The sequence below is a fragment of the Equus quagga genome, chromosome 21 (assembly GCF_021613505.1).
Source record: "Equus quagga isolate Etosha38 chromosome 21, UCLA_HA_Equagga_1.0, whole genome shotgun sequence".
NCBI classification, from domain to species: domain Eukaryota; kingdom Metazoa; phylum Chordata; class Mammalia; order Perissodactyla; family Equidae; genus Equus; species Equus quagga.
The window spans coordinates 31,856,237-31,876,863 of NC_060287.1; the positions used below are offsets into that span (position 1 = coordinate 31,856,237).

General features: G+C 44.8%; 2 protein-coding genes across 3 annotated transcripts in view; one reads left to right on the forward strand and one right to left on the reverse strand.

Annotated features, from left to right (window-relative positions):
• LOC124231552 (SET domain-containing protein 4-like) overlaps nucleotides 1-20,627 on the reverse strand; it is a 125,793-nt gene that overhangs the window by 21,653 nt on the left and 83,513 nt on the right. The window contains exons 1-2 of one of the 2 annotated variants that reach the window (XM_046648346.1): nucleotides 2,655-2,851; nucleotides 1,326-1,431 (exon numbers count right to left, since the gene is read on the reverse strand). In XM_046648346.1, the coding sequence (XP_046504302.1) occupies nucleotides 1,326-1,398 (73 nt within the window). In that variant the 5' untranslated portion in view covers nucleotides 1,399-1,431; nucleotides 2,655-2,851. Of the gene's footprint in view, nucleotides 1-1,325; nucleotides 1,432-2,654; nucleotides 2,852-20,627 lie in introns of those variants that run through there. The other variant, XM_046648345.1, reaches the window with a different exon arrangement.
• Nucleotides 7,526-13,065, forward strand: LOC124231556 (carbonyl reductase [NADPH] 1-like). The gene is given in 3 exon segments (XM_046648349.1): nucleotides 7,526-7,989; nucleotides 8,510-8,617; nucleotides 12,519-13,065. Coding segments are annotated over 3 exon segments (834 nt in total). The 5' UTR covers nucleotides 7,526-7,700; the 3' UTR covers nucleotides 12,956-13,065.

The window sequence follows — 20,627 nt, forward strand, 5'->3', positions numbered from 1 at the left end:
ATGGATATGCTCATTATCTTGACTGCGGCGATGGTTTCCTGTACAAACACATAAGTCAAAATCTATCAAATTCTACACATTAAAATGTAATATTCATTGTATGTCAGTTGTACCTCAATAAAACTGTTTTTTTTCCAAATACGATCCACGATATAATACTCCCAAAATATATTATCACAAACCAAAAACTAGATTTTACAGTAAGAGTATTTAATGACTGAGCATTTAATGAGCAACTACTATCCACACAGCATATGTTGCACTGTAGGGAAAGCTCAATGTGTTCTTCACCCTCAAAAAGATCACATTTTAGGTGGGAAACAAGACTTCCAGGAAAAACAACTAGAAAACCAGTAGGTCCCTAAGAATAATGCCCAATAAGCAACTTAACAAAGGGTGACATTAGTGAGAATTGGAAATGGGATTACCAAAGACATAATCTCAGCTCAGTCTTGAAGGTTAGAGAGAAAGGGAACAAGTAACAAGAAGGAAAACAGGTGTTCTGGGCAGAGGAAGGATTACGAGGAAGGGCAGTGGTGCAGAGCACGCCCAGGGAACCATGAGTAAGAACAGACGTCCAGTACATGGAGGGGCAGGGTGGAGTCGATGTCACACAGGAGGAGCTCAGATGTCACACAAGAGGGAAGGAGCATTCATGGAGGCTCCTCACCAAAAAGGCGACAGGGAACCAGTTAGGAACATCAGACTGACAGCAGCAAATGGAACAACAGGCGGGGAAGAAAAACAAGGGTGTAGGTAAACCAGCAAAGACCCAGCTGAAATCATCTACAGGCAGAACAGAGAAGCAGTTCACCTACGAAAGGCCAGGCGAGGTTGAGCAAGACACTGGCTACAGAGGACAAAGAACCATAGTCAAAGATCACCTCCGAAGATGCTGGCACACCTGAGGTCCACTAGGATGAGTGGTTAAATTTTCATCAAAAGTGACAACTGCATCTATGTGGTGCTTTCCAGCTGGCCAAGCACTTTCACATACAGTATCTCGTTCAGACTGGGCTACACTGAACTTGAAATGATGAATTTAGATCCAAACACTGAGATCCTAGAGGTAGCTAGAGGCCAGGACCAGAAACAGAAATCTGGGAGTCATCTCCAGAGCAGACGTACTTGGAGCAATGAGAACTATATTCATAGTCCCACAGGGTTTAAAAGAATATAATGGCACTAATAAAAGAGTATTCTTTAAGAAATATTCTTTTTGAAAAGTGCCCATGAGCCTCTGAGAAAAGCTCCATGTATCTATTCATACCAATCAACAAAGCATTCCTTTTTCCATCACTGGCACCAAATGATCTAAACTGTACCTCCTCTTGATTCAGAACTTCTGAAGAGTTTTCGTCTTCTGATCCGGCTTGTTCTTCCTCTTCCCTTCTTCATACTACAAGTGCAGTTTCTGTTTAGGTGCCCAATCTGAAACAAAAAACATTTCTTTGCCTTCCTATCCAGTTGTATGATAATCACGGTTCCTCGTACCTATAAGGATGTAATGCTTATTAATCATGGAAACCCTCATAACTGATTTCATGACCATGTGCTTTGGTGACTTACACATCTCAGTCCTAATCAACACTGACTAAGCACCGATCTAATTATATTTTGAATGAACAGTAGCCATGAAGCCACCATCAGCTAGGAAGTCTTGGAGGAAAAAAAGAAAAATCCTCTTTGAGTGTGAAGTAATGGTTTGTTCTTAGAACCACGATCCTGAAGTCAATGTGATTAAATGGGGTTTGCAACAGATTAGAGAATGAGAGCCAAGAAAGCAGACAAAACAAAGAGATGATCATAAAACCTAAAACGACTATTAGACTGTCCACATGCCACTTCTTTGGAAGCATAAAAATGAAATCCATTAACCACCAATATGACACAGGCAATGGACTGAGAACTAGGCAGCCATTCAGTGGAAGAAGGTACATGCTAACACGTAAAAATGTCCCAGATATATGAGGTGAAAAAATAAAGCTGCAGAACATTACAAATGCAATGTTCCCTTTCGGGTTTGCTTCTGAGCATATTATATATGTTTATAAAAACGGGTTTAAGAAAGGATATTCAAAGCCGTGCAAGGGGAGAAGGCTGTACTGTTACTTTTGTATCCTATTCTGTGACTTACATAACAGGAATATTACTTAGGTGCACATATGTACAGTTTAACCATACACCTGTTCCTAAAATCTACTACTAAAACATACCGGACCGAAATGAACAACAAAACAAGAACCCCAGGCACTCAACACGGCGCTTCAGCAGTGGAAGGTTCATTGTCCGATCTACCCAAAGATGGCGAGGCCGGTACCAGGGCCCAGCGCTGCCCCCGCACACGGGCCGGGAACCCCACAACCACCCCCGGGCCGGCCGCGCGGGGCTCGGGCCCAGCGAGCCAGCTCTGCACGAGCGCCCGGTGGCAGCACGGGTGACAGTCGGCTGCCGGCACCGTCCTCGCGCCCACAGTCCTCAGAATGTTCCGCACACACCGCACCCCCGCCCGCCATATTCGGGCCGCAAGGGCCTCAGGCCCCGGGGGTTACAGACGCAGCCTTAGGCTCCTTCTCATCCCACACACGCGCCTCAACGGCGGCTTCTTGGGTCAAATACGCTAAATGAACGGTTTCCAGAGGATGGAGGGATACCGTAGCGCGCAGTACAATGCCCGGCCTCGTGGAGATCGGCAACCTGAGCTCAGTTCTCCTCTTTACAACAAAAAATTAAAACGCGAGGAAAACTTGCAAACTACCCGGCTCCTGTTGCCCTGGCAACCCCGGGTCACCCGGTTTCCCTGACCCCGGAAGTTCTTCCGGCCCACCCGCGCGGGGCACCGCCCCCAAGATGGCTGCGGCGGTGACGAGCCCACTACAGGTGGAAACTCCGTACAGTGCTCCTCCGGAAGGCGAATGCAAGAAGCGAGCCGGAGCGGGAGAGGCAGAGGCTGAGGGCCGTCAGGACCGCATCGAGTCCTCACTGACCCAAGTCTAAGTCACCGGGCGGACCCTTCCCTCCGCTGCAGGCCCACGCCTCCTGGCCTGCGCATGCGCATTGTTTCCTGGATGCGTCACGGACGCTGAACTCCCGAGCCAAGGGCGAGAAAACCGAACGGCTCAGGTTCGAGGAACCTCCGCCCTGAAGACCCCCGCCGCAGTCTCTCCTGCCACAGTAGGGGGAGGGCCCTCCTAAGGCTGGCGTCGCGGCCCCAGCCCCTAAAGCAGGCCCCCACACGTCCCTTGATCTGCTGCGCCTCCCGCTAAGGCCTAGCAAGCCTGGCCCTGGCCCCGTACTTCACAGGCTTTGCCTCGACCGGCTTTGCCTGGATCGGCTCCACCCCGCCATCTGCGGGCAGGGCGCCCTCTAGCCCGTTTGCACCATGAGGCCCGCCCAATTCTCCCTATCCGACCTAGCAGTCCCAGAGGCCGCCTACAGATTTCCAAATCATTATGTACCTGCTACTCCCTCTAGGAGACAGAGCTCAGTCTCTGCCCCACCCACCCCCGCCCTGACTGTCGACTCTCCTTAGAGACTTGCCTCCAGAGAGTACAGTACGGGATGGGGGAAGAGTAATTTTATAGTGGAGAAACCTGGAAAACACCGCCTTGGCCATGTCCGTGCAAATAATTCATAACAACCTATAAATCAAAATTGGGTTGAGTTTATTATGAGCCAGAGTGAGGATTATAACCCGAGGAGGCCTTAGAAGGCGTTCCCGAGAAGCATGGGTTGCAGTACAGTCTTATCTTTTTGGAACAAAGAACATGTAGTAATCACACCCAGGATACATTTTCATGAAAATTTCAGAGGTATTAAGTTGCAAATGACCAGGTCAACGTGACCCTGATGTCAGGAAGGGGACCAATCCAGACACTACCAATAGGGAAGGATGCATTCTTATCTTGAGAGTGCATTCTTTACTTTATTGGTTAAGCTTAAGCTTATGTACAATGTATGTTTCATAGACCGCAAGTCAGGCTTTTTAGTTCCAGCCGGATCAGTTTTGAACCCAACTTCTTACCCCTTATACCTCAATATGTGAAAATTCTCTTGTCAGCCAGGTGATGAGAGTTAGCACAAATGATTTCATTCACTCCCCTCCCCCCACATTAAAAGACTGAAACACTGGCATACTTTCTAACAGCTCGAGGCCCTATCATAGGATGACTCAAGCCCCCTTAACATGCTCAAGGCCGCCAAAAGGATTTCCTATTCGTTCTAGCCCACATCTGACCATAGGCTCTTTACCACCCTTTCTTAGAGCATTTATTTACAATTTGTGAACCCTTCTTCTGTCTGTTTGAGATATATACCCATCTGCTCCAACCCAGGAGCGTCTTTCTTAAGGATTTCAAAGCCATTGTGTTGAAATGTAATCATGAGAAAGCACAGAACCTCCGTCTCCCAGTCTCTGTGTAGCAGACACTGTGGCCTACTGACCTTTACACTGACCAACCCAACCCTTTGCAATTTTTCACTCTCCTGACTGGACTAAAGACCCTCAGTTCTCCCACCCAACTCCCTCATGCTTTCATTGAAATGCCAGTCATCTCTGTACAAATTCAAGTTGAGTTGAGGTCGTGCTGGACCCACCGCCCTATTGCAAGAGTATGTTACTTATTAAAATCTGCTGTTATATTGTTTAATTTTCATAAACTTAAGTAAATTGCCTGGAGTGACATGCTTACTCAGCGGCTCAGCTACAATTAGATTCTGAGCCTCTAAGTCCATGCTCTACCCATAGGCAAAGCTTATTGACCATCCTAAACAGGCAGAAAGTGTACGAAGAAGAGCCAGGGTCAAGTGGAATTCTGTGAGGGTAAATAATCATGGGCAGGGGAAGACCCCGAGAGCTCAACAACTTAGAATTTAACTTAGAATTTAATACTGTTTTCCAACATCTATTATGTTAATAGACACCATGGAACTGTGTACCTTAGGACAAATAAAATAACTGTTTTGAAGCAGTGGGTGGTAAAGATGTGCGTTTATTCCACAAGTTAACAGATGTGATAAAATTCTTTCTCCATATAGCAGCCAGGATGATCTCAGACTTGACTCTCACAACCAAGGAATACCTTCCACATTAGCCATTAGAGTCCTAACAGAGATCCGGGGCCTCCACCTTTACTTTCTTATTTTCCTTCTCACGTTGTTCAGAACCCAGACAAGGTGCTGTGTATGAGGAAGGGTGGGAGGCTCACAAACACACCACCAGGATCAAGACCCAAGTTTGACAGAGAAAAAATATACAAAATCTTAATTCAAGATCTTAATTCACTGGCTTTACATTAGCATGCTTCTCCAAAACAAACTTTCTAAAACTTTCCCATACTCAAATCTTTCAGTCCTTTCCTTTGTGATTCTTCCCTGTTCTTATGCTGACAAACCCCTTTGCCCATACTGAAAAATAGAAATTTTACTTGTATTTTCTTATACTTGTTTTATACTTTCATTTATAAACCCATAAATTTAAAAAGTGAGAAAGCTCTTTTTCTTTCTCTTTATAAATTAATTGGTGTACCCTGGAAGGTGAGGATCTCTTTTTTTCCTTTTCAATGATTGCCCCCTTTCCCCACTACCATTTTCTGGAGTAATTCTTTCTTTCCCCTGTTAATTGTTAATGCCACTTTTATCATACACTACATTCTCATACTACATGATGTTTATGGATTATATTTTCTGGAGCATCCTGCCCCACTGACTTGTCACTTCTTGTGTTGGTACCAGTACTACAAGGATAAATCAGGCTGAACATCCTGATTCACGGCCCTCTTAGAATTGGCCTTTTGAAATAGCAGGCCCCTCACCATGACCAGATTTCCCTACATGTCATGTTGGATCGCTGAGTGACCCTCAGTGGATTTAGTCCATCCCACATCCTTCCAGCACTGGCTCACCCCCGACATAGAAGAAAGTAAATGAGGCTAGGGGTGTGCAGAGAGGCCAGCAAATGACAGACCAAGCATACACTTGGATAAGGGAGAAAATCCAAAACAAAGCTCTTCATCCTGAATGAAAAAAAAAAATCCCAAATGGTTATAAAGTACCACTCCAGCTACGAAACATTTTTGAAACAAGACAATTTTAGAAATGGAGAACAGATTACTGGTGGACAGGGCTGAGGGAGGGGAGGGTGGGAGCAAGAGAGAGGTATGTTTGGTTTTAAAAGAGCACAGGAGGGATCCTTGTGCTGATGGAAATGTTGTATATCTTGACTGTAGTGGTGGATACACAAACCTACACTTGTGATAAGATTGTATGGATCCAAATACACACATACAAATAAGTACAAGTGAAATGAGGAAATCTGGACATGATTGGTGGATTGTTTTGATGTCAGTATTCTGAGTGTGATATTGTACTGGAGTTCTGCAAAATGTTACCACTGAGGAAAACTGGGTCAAGTGTAAGGAATCTCTATCTTACCTCTTACTACTGCATGTGAATCTGCAATTACCTCAAAAAATATTTAAGAGAATAAAGAAGCAAACCTCTTTCCCTTATTATTAATTTTGTGTGTTGCAACTGATTGGAAACCTACCTTGAAATGGCAACATAATTGGCATCTATCTAAAGCACCCCTGTTCACCAGAACTTTGTGCTGTGAAGGGAATATCGTGTAGGTGTCTGTACAATACAGTGCCCACCAGCACGTGTGACTGTTGAGCACTGAAATGTGGCTAGTGCAACTAAAGAACTGAATTTTAAATTGTATTATTTTCATTAAATTTACATTTAAATGGCCACTTGTGGGAAGTGGCTGCCTCAACAGCCAGCTCAGAAGTGAAATTCGACCCTATAGTCGGCTATTCCTCTGCTGTTAGTAGGAAATAGTAAGGAAGAAAACTCATTTCCCACCACTGAACTACTTTATGAACTTTCTGAGGATCCACTTCTTCACATTAAAATGAAGATAATAAGATGCATCCTGACGAGTTATTCTGAGTGTGAGAAAGGGCTGCAACACCCCGGAGCACGTTTACACTGCAGGACCTGGATACAGCCAAGTCGATGACCCTGCAGGTGTGTAGGGAGGTAACCCTGTCATGATTTCGTAAACGCTCCCCACTGCGGGGTGAAAATCAGCCAAGGATAAGCCAGGAGCTTTGCTTCCATACTTAGGGGAGAAATCAACACACACTAAATCCCCTTGTCACGTCTTCCCACCTTATTCCACATCTCTAGATCCAAAGATTTCAGTTCACGCGGTATTTCTGAAAACGCCAGGAAAAAAAAAAAAAAAAAAGTCTGCAAATGCCCCATTTCTTCAAGCACAACCTGGAAGAGTTGAAATAGTCGGGGGAACACAAGAGAAAGACTCTTGGAGAACCAGAGCTACGGTTTCAGTTGAAATGTACTCACGCGGCCTATCAGAATGGTTCTCTCTGCCAGGCAGGCAGCCTATAACAGCAATCGGCCTTAAATCTTCTGCGAGCCAGTTTCGCAAAGTGGCGAGCCCTACTGCTTTGCAGTCGCTGCGCCCCATGAGGTTCCCAGGGACCAAGCCATGAGGGGGCGAGGCCTGCGCTTGCGCGCCGAGCCAGGCGGCTGGGGGCGCGCGTCCTGCTAGCGCGCAACCAGCGCCCTTGGAGACGTCAGGCTTCTTAAGTGCGCGCAGCGGCCGCGCGGAGCCGTTTGTACTTGGGAGACAGAACCGCTCTCCGCACCAGCGCCCCGCGGTCCCCCACCCAGCCATGTTGTCCAGCAGGCGTGTGGCGCTGGTGACCGGGGCCAACAAGGGCATCGGCTTCGCCATCGTGCGCGACGTGTGCCGGCAGTTCTCAGGGGACGTGGTGCTCACGGCGAGGGACGCGGCGAGGGGCTAGGCGGCCGTGCAGCAGCTGCAGGCCCAGGGCCTGAGCCCGCGCTTCCACCAGCTGGACATCAACGACCTGCAGAGCATCCGCGCCCTGCGCGACTTCTTGAAAAAGGAGTACGGGGGCCTCGACGTGCTGGTCAACAACGCGGGCATCGCCTTCAAGAGTAAGGAGCCCGGTGCTCGCAGGAGAGGCGTTCTGCCTGGGTGGCCAGATCCATGGGAGCATCCCTGCGGTGGGGCTCCCCTGCCTTTGGAGTCCAGGATGGCTGCCTGGGGAAGGAGGAGGGGTGGGGACAGGGGTGCGGCTACAGCAGAGTGCACCTGGAACTGGACTGCCTTCCAGCCAGAGGGACCTTTGTATTTCTTTGGCTGGGACGCCTGGGGATCTTTTCCAGGGTGTCACGCAGTTTTTCTCTGATTGAATTTCAGGGAAATAGGGGGACTTTTTAAGCTATTTTAAAATAATTAAGAAAATTGCACAAACTTGTACACAGAGATCCCATGTGTGGACCCGGTTGGTACATTGTCAAACTAGGAAATTGTCATCGGTACAACTGTTAACTACCTGCCAGTTTTACACAAAATTCACCCAATTTCTTTTGCACGCTTTAAAAAATATAATTCTATGGGTTTTTACCACATGGCTACCATTTATTAACTCTACCTTCCTTCTTCCTCTGAAAGCTGGGGACCCCACTCCGTTTCCTATTCAAGCAGAAGTGACAATGAAAACAAACTTTTTTGGTACCCGAGATGTCTGCACAGAGCTACTGCCTCTCATAAAACCCCATGGTGAGTCCGATGAGGAGCCCAAGCCATGCTGGTTCTGGCATGATCTGCCCTGCCTGCCTCTGCTCTCATCTGCAAGCCCCTGCTACCTCGCCCTGCTCTGCTACACTGACTCCTTGTTGTGTCTCCACTGGGCCAGGCATCCTTGTGCTTCAGGCTCTGCACACACTTGTCCAGTGGTCATCAGTGCTGTCTGTCTCGCTGGTCATTGCACAGCTGACTCTTTCTCATCCTTCAGGTCTTTGTTCAAAAGTCTCCTCAGAGAAGCCCTTTACCTGCTCTGTGCCCCTCACACGTTGGAATTCCCTGAGGATTCCATCCCGGCTCCTTCCTCCTCCCTCTCCCTCTCTGAGTGATCCTATTCAGGCTAGAGGAGCCTTCGCAGCCTTCAATTTGTTATCCTCCCACATCTTTTTCTGTGTCTTATATAGTGTATTATATTTATGGGGTTTTAGATGCTAAACCCACTGTACATATGTGAGATAAATATCATTTGGTCTTTACAAGTTCAGCAGGTCCCGATGACCACCCTCAGTTTCAGAAATTCACTAGGACTCAGAACTCAACAGAGCCCATGATACTCAAAATTATAGTGTCTTATCAAAAATGGAGACCAATTAAATCAGCAATGGGAAAAGTCTCATAGCCCAGGGTCCAGGAAAGACCAGGCATGGAGCTTCCAGTTCTCCTCTCCCAGGGGAGTCCTGCAAACAGCATGTTTTCTCCAGGCGGTGATATGTGACAATACACATGGACTATTGCCAACCGGAGAAGCTTATCCTGCCTAGTATTTGGTATTTTTGTTGGGGTTTGTCACATGACCTGGCCCACCACTCTCTGCTGACCTTACTTGCCAGCACCTCCAGAAGTCCAGCTGATAGCAGGTAGCCCAAAGTAGCACCATAATTACCCCGTTAGCATCTATTCTGTAGCCTGACCCTAGACCCCCTGAGTAAACAATGACACGCTGTATCAGGCAGGACATTCCAATTGTGTAAAGATTACCTTCCAGCAGCCCTGGGTTCAGGGCCAAATCTTTCTTTGGCCAAGCTTAATCCTTTACTTTCATAGGCCACACCCTGGTCCTTTGCCAAGGCTCTCTTCCAGCAAAGGATCATTGAGGATCTACATTTACTAGAGCATTTATATAACACATACAGCAATTGTGTCAGAAATATGCCTGACATTTGCAGGTGCCATTGTGGGGTAGGAATAGATTTAAAGGAACAGATAATCCATCCCCTAAAACCACTACATGCACGTTTGTGGGTTTATAGTAATTTGATTCTTTCACTGATCAACTGCTGTTTATACCTTATTTAGCATAGTATTTGTGTAGATCATTTAGTATTGTTAAGAGATAAACTAAGGCATATTAAAAATTTAAGCATTTATTTGAGAAAAAATCTATTCGAGTGGAGAAGGAACAAATGGGAAGTGCTTAGGAGTACCCCACCACTTTTGTAGAAAAAAGGCTGGAGCAAAGGAAGGAGATTATTGATTGGCTATAGCTTCCAGACCAGTTGGCCATTGCTGATGGGTGGTCCTTAGGTTTCGTTTTTGTAACCTTGAGGCATTTACAGGCTTAGATTTTGGTTTGCTTGATAGGCCACCATGGCATTAGAGCCACCTCAGTCTAACGGGCTCCTTCTCTAATTCATTTAACTGATGGTTAATTATAGCTCGTGGTTAGCAAAATTCAGTTCTTCATTATGTGTGCTAGTTGAATATTACCAACGAGGGCACTGTTACACCATATCACAGTATGGTGGTACATGGAACCTGAGAGATAAGAATCGAGAGATGCTGGCACATTGCTAGAGTCCCACTCAGTCGTTAACATTGGTTCAGTTCATCACCGTATCACATGACCCTGGCTCGCAGAGCCGAGGCCACTCAGGTTCTCATGCTTCTCCTCGACCTTGTCGTGTCCCGAAAGCAGGAATGGTCTTAGCAACATGTGGCTTCACATTTTCCGGCATCTGGTATGATGGAGCTAAGAGACGATACCGTCTCTTGCTCTGAGCCTCTCGAGACACCAATGTAATATGGGATTTCTCTTGTTGCATAACCCATTTATTCATTCCTTTAGCCTAGGCCACCATGCTTCCTTTTCTTCCTTATCATTGACTTTTACCCAAAGTTTTTCACCTTTCAAAGAGCTGTCAAGTTCAGCCACTGTGCTGATCCTGATCGCCTGCAGCGAAGGCAGCTAGTCTAACATGTGCCTTCCCTTCAGTCCACTCCCATTCATATCAGGTAGGGTTGGGTTGCATAGGTCCAGACCTCGTGGGCTGTCTTGGCCACTAGGCAATACAGCTGCATTTGCTGTCACTCCACTTTTGCCATAATGGCGAAGGCACATTCCACTCCATCAGGCCCTTGGGACTTCTGACATGAAGGTTTAAACCTGTAGGTACGGGTTCTTGCTTAGGAATTATTCCTGCTTCCCATATCTGCAGTTGTAGCCCTGGTATCAGGAGTACTGTATCAGGTAGGAAAAAAGAAAGTGGAGGTGATGTGGAGTAGAATCATATAGTCACCCCAGCATCCTCCCCCAGCCCTTCCTCCCAAGATCCCCCAGCAGAAGAAAAGAATCTATCCTGCGGGGCATCTCCCTTGGCCCCCTCATGTTGGGTGTGAGCACATGCTCACGAATGTGTGTAAGCCAGCTCTTCATACCTTTCTCTCCTCATGTTTGAGACAACCACCATTTCAACTGCCCATTCCAATTCTCTATCAAAGCTACTACTCCAGGGATAAAAGTGCGTTGCTTGGTCTGCAGAAGTGTAACTTACCAGCCCAAATGGTGCGGTATCTCCTGTTCCACTCCTGCTGTACTGCTTGAACATTGACATCTATGTCGGGTACGCAAAGCCTGGTCCAGAAATAATGTCTCCTTTCGTGAGGACCCATTTGTACCCTCCCAGGAGTACTACCTAATTCTACTTAGCAGCTGTGTGCAGGGCCTTCCCCTTGGGGAATCTTTCGCATAACCACCTGCAGTCATTGTCTCTCTTGCTGCCAGAGAATGTCCTTTGCCTTCTGTGCTTCACAGGGTGTAAGAGTCACGTCAACAATTATCCCATTGCTGCAAGGCTGCAGCTCCCCATGCCCACCTATCTCATGGACCAAGCTGGCCACTTCAAAGAAGCATACCAGGATGCCCACTTGCTGGTTCCACTAGCCTGCCAGACCTGGAAGTCGTTCTTCTGATGGACATTCACTGACATGTCCTACTTTAACTTACCTCTAATTCCTGTAGGGACTTCCATAGGGCTCTGCCCTATATGCACATCCCTTCTGTTGTTCAGTTTCCCACGGCCCCTGTCTGTCAGCATATTGTTGGACATTAGTTACTGCTCCTGAGTTGATAAGAATCCAAACAGAGAGAAAACCCCATGCAGTTCAGACCCCTGAGCTGATTTGTTGTTCCCTTCCTCGATCAGAGTGGCAGCCTTTCAAAGCAGATGCTGTCCATTCACCTAGGATCTGCCATCCATCAACCTTTCAGCTCTTTGTTGGTCCAGAGAGACATGGTCATAGAGCATTGTCAAGTGACATTCATCCTCCAGTGGTCCCAAAGGCAGCCTTTGGTATGATGAGTACCTCCTTACATTCCTCCTAGCATGTTCCTATGTAAACCATTGTCATTTTCTTATGGAACTTCTGGGTGCTACCCTCTCCATTAGAAAATTTCTCTGACATCATCTTAGACATTCTGGGTAAAATAAGTTCAAGATTGTATCATGTCCTTCACTCATGGAGGCAGTCTTAATTAATGCTCAGGGCAAACTGGTAATTGTCTTGCAAATGGAAGTTTTCTGGTCCAAAATCCCAGCGAAGTTGGTATTCATCATTCTTGTGCATCCTTTTCTACATAACGATTTCTGTTGGATTTTAGGCAGAGTGGTGAATGTGTCTAGCACTGTGAGTCTCAGTGCCCTTCACAACTGCAGCCCAAAACTGCAGGAGAAGTTTAGAAGTGAGACCATCACAGAAGAGGAGCTGGTGGGGCTCATGAACAAGTTCGTGGAAGATACAAAGAATGGAGTGCACCAGAAGGAGGGCTGGCCTAATACCGCATATGGAGTGACGAAAATCGGCGTCACAGTCCTGTCCAGAATCCATGCCAGGAAGCTGAGTGAGCAGAGGAGAGGGGACAAGATCCTTCTGAATGCCTGCTGCCCAGGGTGGGTGAGAACTGACATGGCTGGTCCACGTGCCCCAAAAAGCCCAGAAGAAGGAGCAGAGACCCCGGTATACTTGGCTCTTTTGCCATCGGATGCTGAGGGGCCTCATGGGGAGTTTGTAGTGGAGAAGAAAGTCAAACAATGGTGAGCTCAACTCACAGCTTCTGCGGGCCTCAGTGTATTACGTGCCTTGATTTTACCAAAAAGGCATTTTCACTGTGAAATTATCCATGTCCCAAATAAAGAAGAGGAATCAAAATATCCCTATCACGTACTCTATTTAACTTGGCTATAAATTCTGTGAAGTGTTTTGTAACTTCTTCTGTGATATAGGGGAGAAAAAGTAGAATCAACGACAATGAGTGAAAATCATTAGATGAATATTTATAAATTTGAATCTTTATAAATTTCCATTTTGCAGATTATTTACATGCCGACCAGCTCAGAAATTGAATAGACCTAAATGTTAGGTCAAGGAAGGACAGTATAACCCAGGGGTCAACAAACATAGAAACAGTAAGTAAGTACATAGTTTCAGCTTTGCAGGCCACACGATCTTTGTTGGAACTACTCAGATCTGCTGAGGTAGCATGAAAGGAGCCATAGACAATACATAAGCCAATGAGTTGGCAGGGTTTGGCCTGCGGGCTTTAGTTTACCAGCCTCTAGTACAACATGGAGAACACCATGAAGGAAGGATATCTGGTGTGGTGACTATAACACCAAACTCATTAGAAAAACACAATTGCAAAGAGTGAAGTATGAGTGGGCACTTAAGACCCATCCATAAGAGAATCTGAGACAGTGAGGGAAATTGAATATGAATTGGGTGTCCATGGATATGAGAGAACTATTGTCAAATCTCTTCAATATGAATGCATAATTTATGCAGGAAGGAAGTGTCATGAGGTCTGCAACATGAACATGTTTCAGCAAAACATACAGAAGATGAACACAAAAACATAGTAAAATATTCATAATTATTCAACCTAGTCTGTTAGACACATAGGTGTTTACTATACTAGTCTTTCAGCTTTTCTGTTTGAAAGCTTTCAGGACAAACATCTGGAAACGAAAAATCCTGGCTCTGCCACCTTACTGTATGACCCTGAGCAAAACCACATCTTACTGTGTCTCAGTTTCTCCACCTGTAAAATGAGGACAAGGGGTGTAGGATTGCTGTGAAGATCCAGTGTCCTGATCCAGGTGAAAAGGTTAAAACACAATAAAAGTGCAAAGTGTCTTCCATCTTGAGTCCCTGTCACTGGGACCTAACACCACCCAGGGCTGTGATGAGCTGCTTCCTGCCCAACACTGAGCCTGCCTCCCAGTGGCCCCAGTGACCCTCCTCCACAGGCCCTCCCTTCACAGAAGCACTGCATGTTGTAAAGACTGCATGCTCTCATGATTATTCTTCATTCTTCACTAGTGATTTTCAGGTTGACAGAAATGAAAAGGGATGTCTCCTGAAAGCAACAGTAGGGCTCTTATTGTAAAAGTGAAGTTTGGGCCAGGCCTGGTGCCCTAGTGGTTAAGTTCAGCTAGCTCCACTTCCACAGCCCCGGGCCTGACTCCTGGATGGGGACCTACACTCCTCTATTAGCAGCCATGCTGTGCTGGTGGCCCACATACTAAAAAATAGAGAAACATTTGCTTTGATGTTAGCTCAGGGTGACTATTCCTCAGCAAAAATTAAAAATAAAGTAAAATAAAACTAAAGTTTACAGGTTTCTCCCTTCAACAGGGCAGTTTATTTGCTCCTTTTTATTTTTTTTTTGCAAACCGACACCGTGAGACAGCAATATCTAGATTAACATGATAGCATCTCAACTGTTTGGAAATATATATTTGAAGTTACAGGGATGCTTTTTTCCTTAGGACCTTAAAAATAATACCTAATTCTGTATGCCACTTATTTTCTGTGACCTTGGACAAAATCATCAAACTCTGAACACTTTTAGCAAATGGGGATTATGTAGCCATTTAATACAACATTGCAGTCAACGGCTTGGCACACAGTAAGAGCTTCATAAAACATTCCTTCCCACTTGGGGGCTCACTGGGAAGCCCACAGCAAGGCACCCTGCCCACACTGAGAGTCTAATCACAGGACCTAATTCTCTAATTCTCTCTCTTGAGTTTCTCTTGAGAAAGCAAGGAGATCTATGTATGTTACATGCTCTTAATTAATACCAGCCCTCACATGTGTTCCCCTATGTTGAAGCTAGCATATATGAGGTTAAAACCAAAAGCACACATCCCTGTTCCCTGCTTAAGTTACACTCATATGTAAATATTTATTTTTTTAACCTCTGACTCCATGAGCTTTACAACCAAATGGAAGTTACACATTGTTAAAAGCCCAGATGGCCTCACGCTGGGCTCCCATTAAACTTGTAAATAATCACAGGTCCTTGAAGTCTATTACAGGGAACCAAATGTCCAGAGAATATCAAGAAACGAAAGCTTCTTCTCAGGCCCAACTTCTCGGCTTCCTGGTACCAGAATCCACCATGGAGACAAACAGCCAAGGACATCCGTCTGTGGATTATCTCATCTCACCCGGCAAATAGCCTCACAAGGCCAAATGTGGACAGCTGGGAAAACGCCAGCCAACAAACACCAGCCAACAAGGCTATGTGCCCCCTCTGTACAAGCAGACACATTCCCAACCTTTAACAACCTCTACCCACTTCCTAATGGGGAGCAAGCTATTCTTAAGGCACTAGCTGTTGCTTTGCTCCCTCTTCCTGGCCAAGAAAGTAAAGCCTTTCCTTTCCATTCAATACTCTGTTCTCGTTATTTGGATTGGCACCGGGTTCAGAGACTGAACTTCTGGTAACAACTTGGCATCCCAGATGGGATCTATGGGTGGTCCTCACTGAGACCCCCTGGGCTTGATCAGACACTCCCAAGTCATACACCACGCCTGTACCAATTGGGAAAGTGGAGGGTTGGAGAAAGACTCAGGGATGCCAGATGGCCAAGGACCGATGCTTAGTTGGCGGGGCTTCACGCCAATTCAAATCCAGGTTTTCTCCCTTGGCTGGACTTCATGGAGCACCTGGGACAGCCAGAGGGGCTGCTCCAGCAGCTGCCAAAGCTCCTTTCATGATCTGTATACTGAAAACTGTAAACCATTGTTGAAAGAAATCAAAGAAGACAGAAAGAAATGGAAAGATATTCCATGCTCTTGGGTTGGAAGAATTAGCGTCGTTAAAATGTCCATACTTCCTAAAGCAATCTATAGATTCAACGCAGTCCCTATCAAAGTTCCAACAACATTTTTCACAGAAATAGAACAAAGAATCCTAAAATTTGTATGGAACAACAAAAGACCCTGAATAGCCCAAGGATTCCTGAGAAAAAAGAACAAAGCTGGAGATATCACACTCCCTGATTTCAAAATATACTACAAAGCCATAGTAACCAAAACAGCATGGTACTGGCACAAAAACAGACATGCAGATGAATGCAACAGAATCGAGAGCCCAGAAGTAAACCCACACATTTATGGACAGCTAATATTCAACAAGGGAGCCAAGAGCATACGATGGAGAAAGGAGAGTCTCTTCAATAAATGGTGTTGGGAAAACTGGACAGCCACATGCAAAAGAATGAAAGTAGACCACTCCCTTACACCATGCACAAAAATCAACTCAAAATGGATTAAAGACTTGAGTATAAGACCGGAAACCATGCAACTTCTAGAAGAAAGCATAGGCAGTACGCTCTTTGACATCAGTCTGAGCAGCATATTTTCAAGTCCCATGTCTGACCGGGCAAGGAAAACAAAAGAAAAAATGAGCAAATGGGACTACATCAAACTAAAAAGCTTCTGCACAGCAAAGGAAACCATCAACAAAACGAAAAGACAACCTAACAACTGGGAGAAGATATTTGCAAACCACATATCAGATAAGGGGTTAATATCCAAAATATACAAAGAACTCATACAGCTCAACAAAAAAAAAAACCAACAATCCAGTTAGAAAATGGGCAAAAGATCAGAACAGAGATTTCTGCAAAGAAGATATACAGATGGCCAACAGGCATATGAAAAGATGCTCAACATCATTAGCTATCAGGGAAATGCAAATCAAAACTACAATGAGGTATCACCTCACTCCGGTCAGAATGGCTATAATTAACAAGACAGGAAACAACAAATGTTGGAGAGGATGTGGAGAGAAGGGAACCCATGTTCACTGGTGGTGGGAGTCAAACTGGTGCAACCACTATGGAAAGCAGTATGGAGTATCCTCAGAAAATTAAGGATAGATCTACCATATGATTCATCTATCCCGCTGCTGGTTATTTATCCAAAGAACTTGAAAACACAAAGGCATAAAGATACCTGCACCCCTATGTTCACTGCAGCATTATACACAATAGCCAAGACTTGGAAGCAACCTAGGTGCCCATCAAGGGACGAATGGATAAAGAAGATGTGGTATTTATACACGATGGACTACTACTCAGCCATAAGAAATGATAAAATCTGGCCATTTGTGACAACATAGATGGACCTTGAGGGTATTATGCTGAGTGAAATAAGTCAGAGGGAGAAAGTCAAATACCATATGATCTCACTCATGAGTAGAAGATAAAAACAACGATAAACAAACACGTAGCATTGGAGATTGGATTGGTGATTACCAGAGGGGAAGGGGGAAGGAGGGAGGGCAAAAGGAGTGATTAGGCTCACATGTGAGGAGATGGACTATAATTAGTTTTCAGGTGGTGAACATGATGTGATCTACACAGAATTTGAAATATGTTATGATGTACATCCGAAAATAAACAAATAAATGAAAGAACAAAAAAAAAGCTATGTTAGGAAAAAAAAAAAAAAACCTTCTTTCACTTTGCAAGCCTTCCCTCTGGCTCCCTCCTGTGTGCAGCCATTCTAACCGCTAGTTACCAGGGAAATGACTTTGGGCAAAAGGAAAACTCACTTGTTTCGTGAGTCACGATGCCCTGGCCAGACTAGATAATGCCCCCAGTGTGCACACAGAGGTCCCTTGTCCTTGCTCATTTGGGAAGATCTGTAGGCCAGATCTTCATTTTCTGGGCACCACCAAGTGTACGTTATGGACTAAGGTGGGACTGGAAGCATTTTGGTTTTTGGGTTTGGGTTGGTTTTGTTTCCTTTGTTCTGGCTACCATTTGCTGGCTGAGGGTTTTTGGGAAATCGAGCTTGTTTGGTTTGGTTTGGTTTCTCTGTTTCTCCTCTTTTTAAATAAAAGAGTATTAACGTGGGAGGTGTCACATCTGTTCCACCTAAGAGTCCCTTGGGAAAGATTTTTCCTGATTGGTGAACCTACAGCTATAAGCCAATGACAAAAGAAACAAATCGTATTTTACTGTAACACCTCTTGGCTGACATATGTCTTGGAAAGTGAGGAAAGATGGCGACTGAATGGAACTTTGAATAATTACACTATGTTGCAGTTGGAGTTGTTTTGTGAAAGGTCTGGAAAATGGGATGAGATTCCATATGGGCAGGCTTTTCTGTGGTTGCATGATCAGAAAGCTGACTGGTCAGGGACCACACCAATGATCCCAAGAAAAACCAAGCCTCTAGTAGTCAAAGATACTCAGACACCAGAAGAAAAACTTGATAAGGACATGGCTGCTCTAAGTGTGTCGAATCCTTTTAATACTAATGTGGCACCGATACTGATGGCAAGGAAGGTCAATGAGGTCGAGGGGACCATAGAAATGAGTTCAGGTCAATTGGTGGGAATAACTTTCAAAGTTTATAACATTTGAGAGGTGCATAAAGCCAAGCTAGTCGAGGTGCTTTACACAGCTCCCCCAGATGGGACAAGAAGGGGGATCCAAGGTCAGGGAGGAAGGGACGCCAAAAATTGGAAAAGGATCAGTGTACCTGCTGCAAAGAAAAGAGGCACTAGAAACATGAGTTCCCTGAGCTAGAGGAAGGCATGAGAGAAAAAGAGGGTTCCCCCAAATAAGCTCATGACCTCTTGAGTCCGAGACTCAGAGGAGGAAGGCGATTGACGGGGCCAAGGGTTCTTTGCCATGCTGGTGGCTCCAATTCCAGTAGTCCCCCATGAGCCCCAGGTACAAATGACAGTGGGGACACAATGGGCTGACTTTCCAGTAGGTATTGGTGCCACTTATTCAGTGTTAAACTGCAAATTGACATCACTAAATAATTCCTTGGTTGCCATTGTTGGAGTCACTGGCAAAATTCAACAGAGACCCATGTGCCAACCATTAGAATGCAACTTGGAAAAACACAAGCTGAAACAGAACTTTTTCTACATACCAGATTGCCCCATTTCCCACCTTGGGAAGTTCATTAGGATCTTTGACTGGACTTATTAGAACATTTCACAAAGAGGTTCAGTTTGTTCTTATACTTCATATGTTCCAGATAAAAGGAAGGACTGGAATAATTGACCCATTTGTGAAATGTGTTCATCATAGAAAACTGCTGGAAGATTAATAAGGAGGTTTCTATAATTCATTGTAGTTATCTCAAAGATAGTTTAACAAGAGTCATAGTGTCATGAATTATCTTTTTATGCCATTTTTTTTGCAATGCCTTCCCTTTGTAGAATAGAGTTCAAGTTAACCAAAGATGATCGTTTCCCAATATTTACATTAAAACAGGGAGAGTTTCCTAATTTACTCAAATCTCGTATTGGTAGTATGATCTCATGACTTTTATACCATTTAAAAGACTCATTGAGATGTAAAAATAGTAAACTCTTTCTTTATACATATTAATATAAATTCATTTCTATGAATATGAACTATATTTTCCACAAAAAATTGATGAGAAATGTGTCATTGCTTTATACTTTTTGTAACTTTACTGAGATTTAACTCACATACCATACACTTCACTCACTTAAAATATATAATTCAGTGGTTTTTAATACTCGTGCAGAGTTGTGGACCCATCACCTCATTCAACATTAGAACATATCCATCTTCACAAGAAGAATTCCATCACCCCTCTGTTCCTCCACTCTTCCTGTCCCAGAGCAATCGCTAATCTACTTTCTGTCTCCAGATTTTCTTGTTCTGGGCATCTCATATGTATAGAATCATATAATATGTGGTCTTTTGTGTCTGGTCTCTTTACTTTAGCATAATGTTTTCAAGATTCATCCTTGTTGTAGGAGGTATTTCATTGCTTTTGATAGCATCCCTTTAATAGTTCAGTTTCCACTGTTCCTCACCATCAGCATATTGCCAGGCCATTAGTCTCTGCAACTAAAATAATAAAAACCCAAACAGAAAACAGCACACAATTCACACTACTGAACTGACTTGTTTTTACCTTCCCCCATCAGAGTGGCAGCCTTTCAAAGCAGATGCTGTCCATTCACCTAGGATCTGCCATCCATCAACCATCAAACCATCAAAGTCAGCTTTTTCTTGGTCAAGACAGACCTGATCATAGAACACTGCACAAGTGACCATAACATCCTCAAGTGCTCCCAAAGGCAGCTTTTGACGCTAATGAGTCCCTCCTTACATTCCCCTTAGCATGGTCCTGTATAAACCATTTTCATATTCTTATGGAACTCCTGGGCACTACTCTCCCCATTAGAGCATTTCTCTGACATAATCCGTGACATTGTGGCTAAAACAACCTTCAAGATTATATGATCTAATTAACTCATATAGGCAGTCTTAATTAATGCTCATGGCAAACTGGTCATTGTTTCTGAAGGGGACAAGATCTCAGCAATTTTGGTATTCATCATTCTTACGCATGCCTGTCTAGGTTATGATCTGTGTTACATTTTAGGCAGAGTGGTGAACGTGTCTAGCATGAT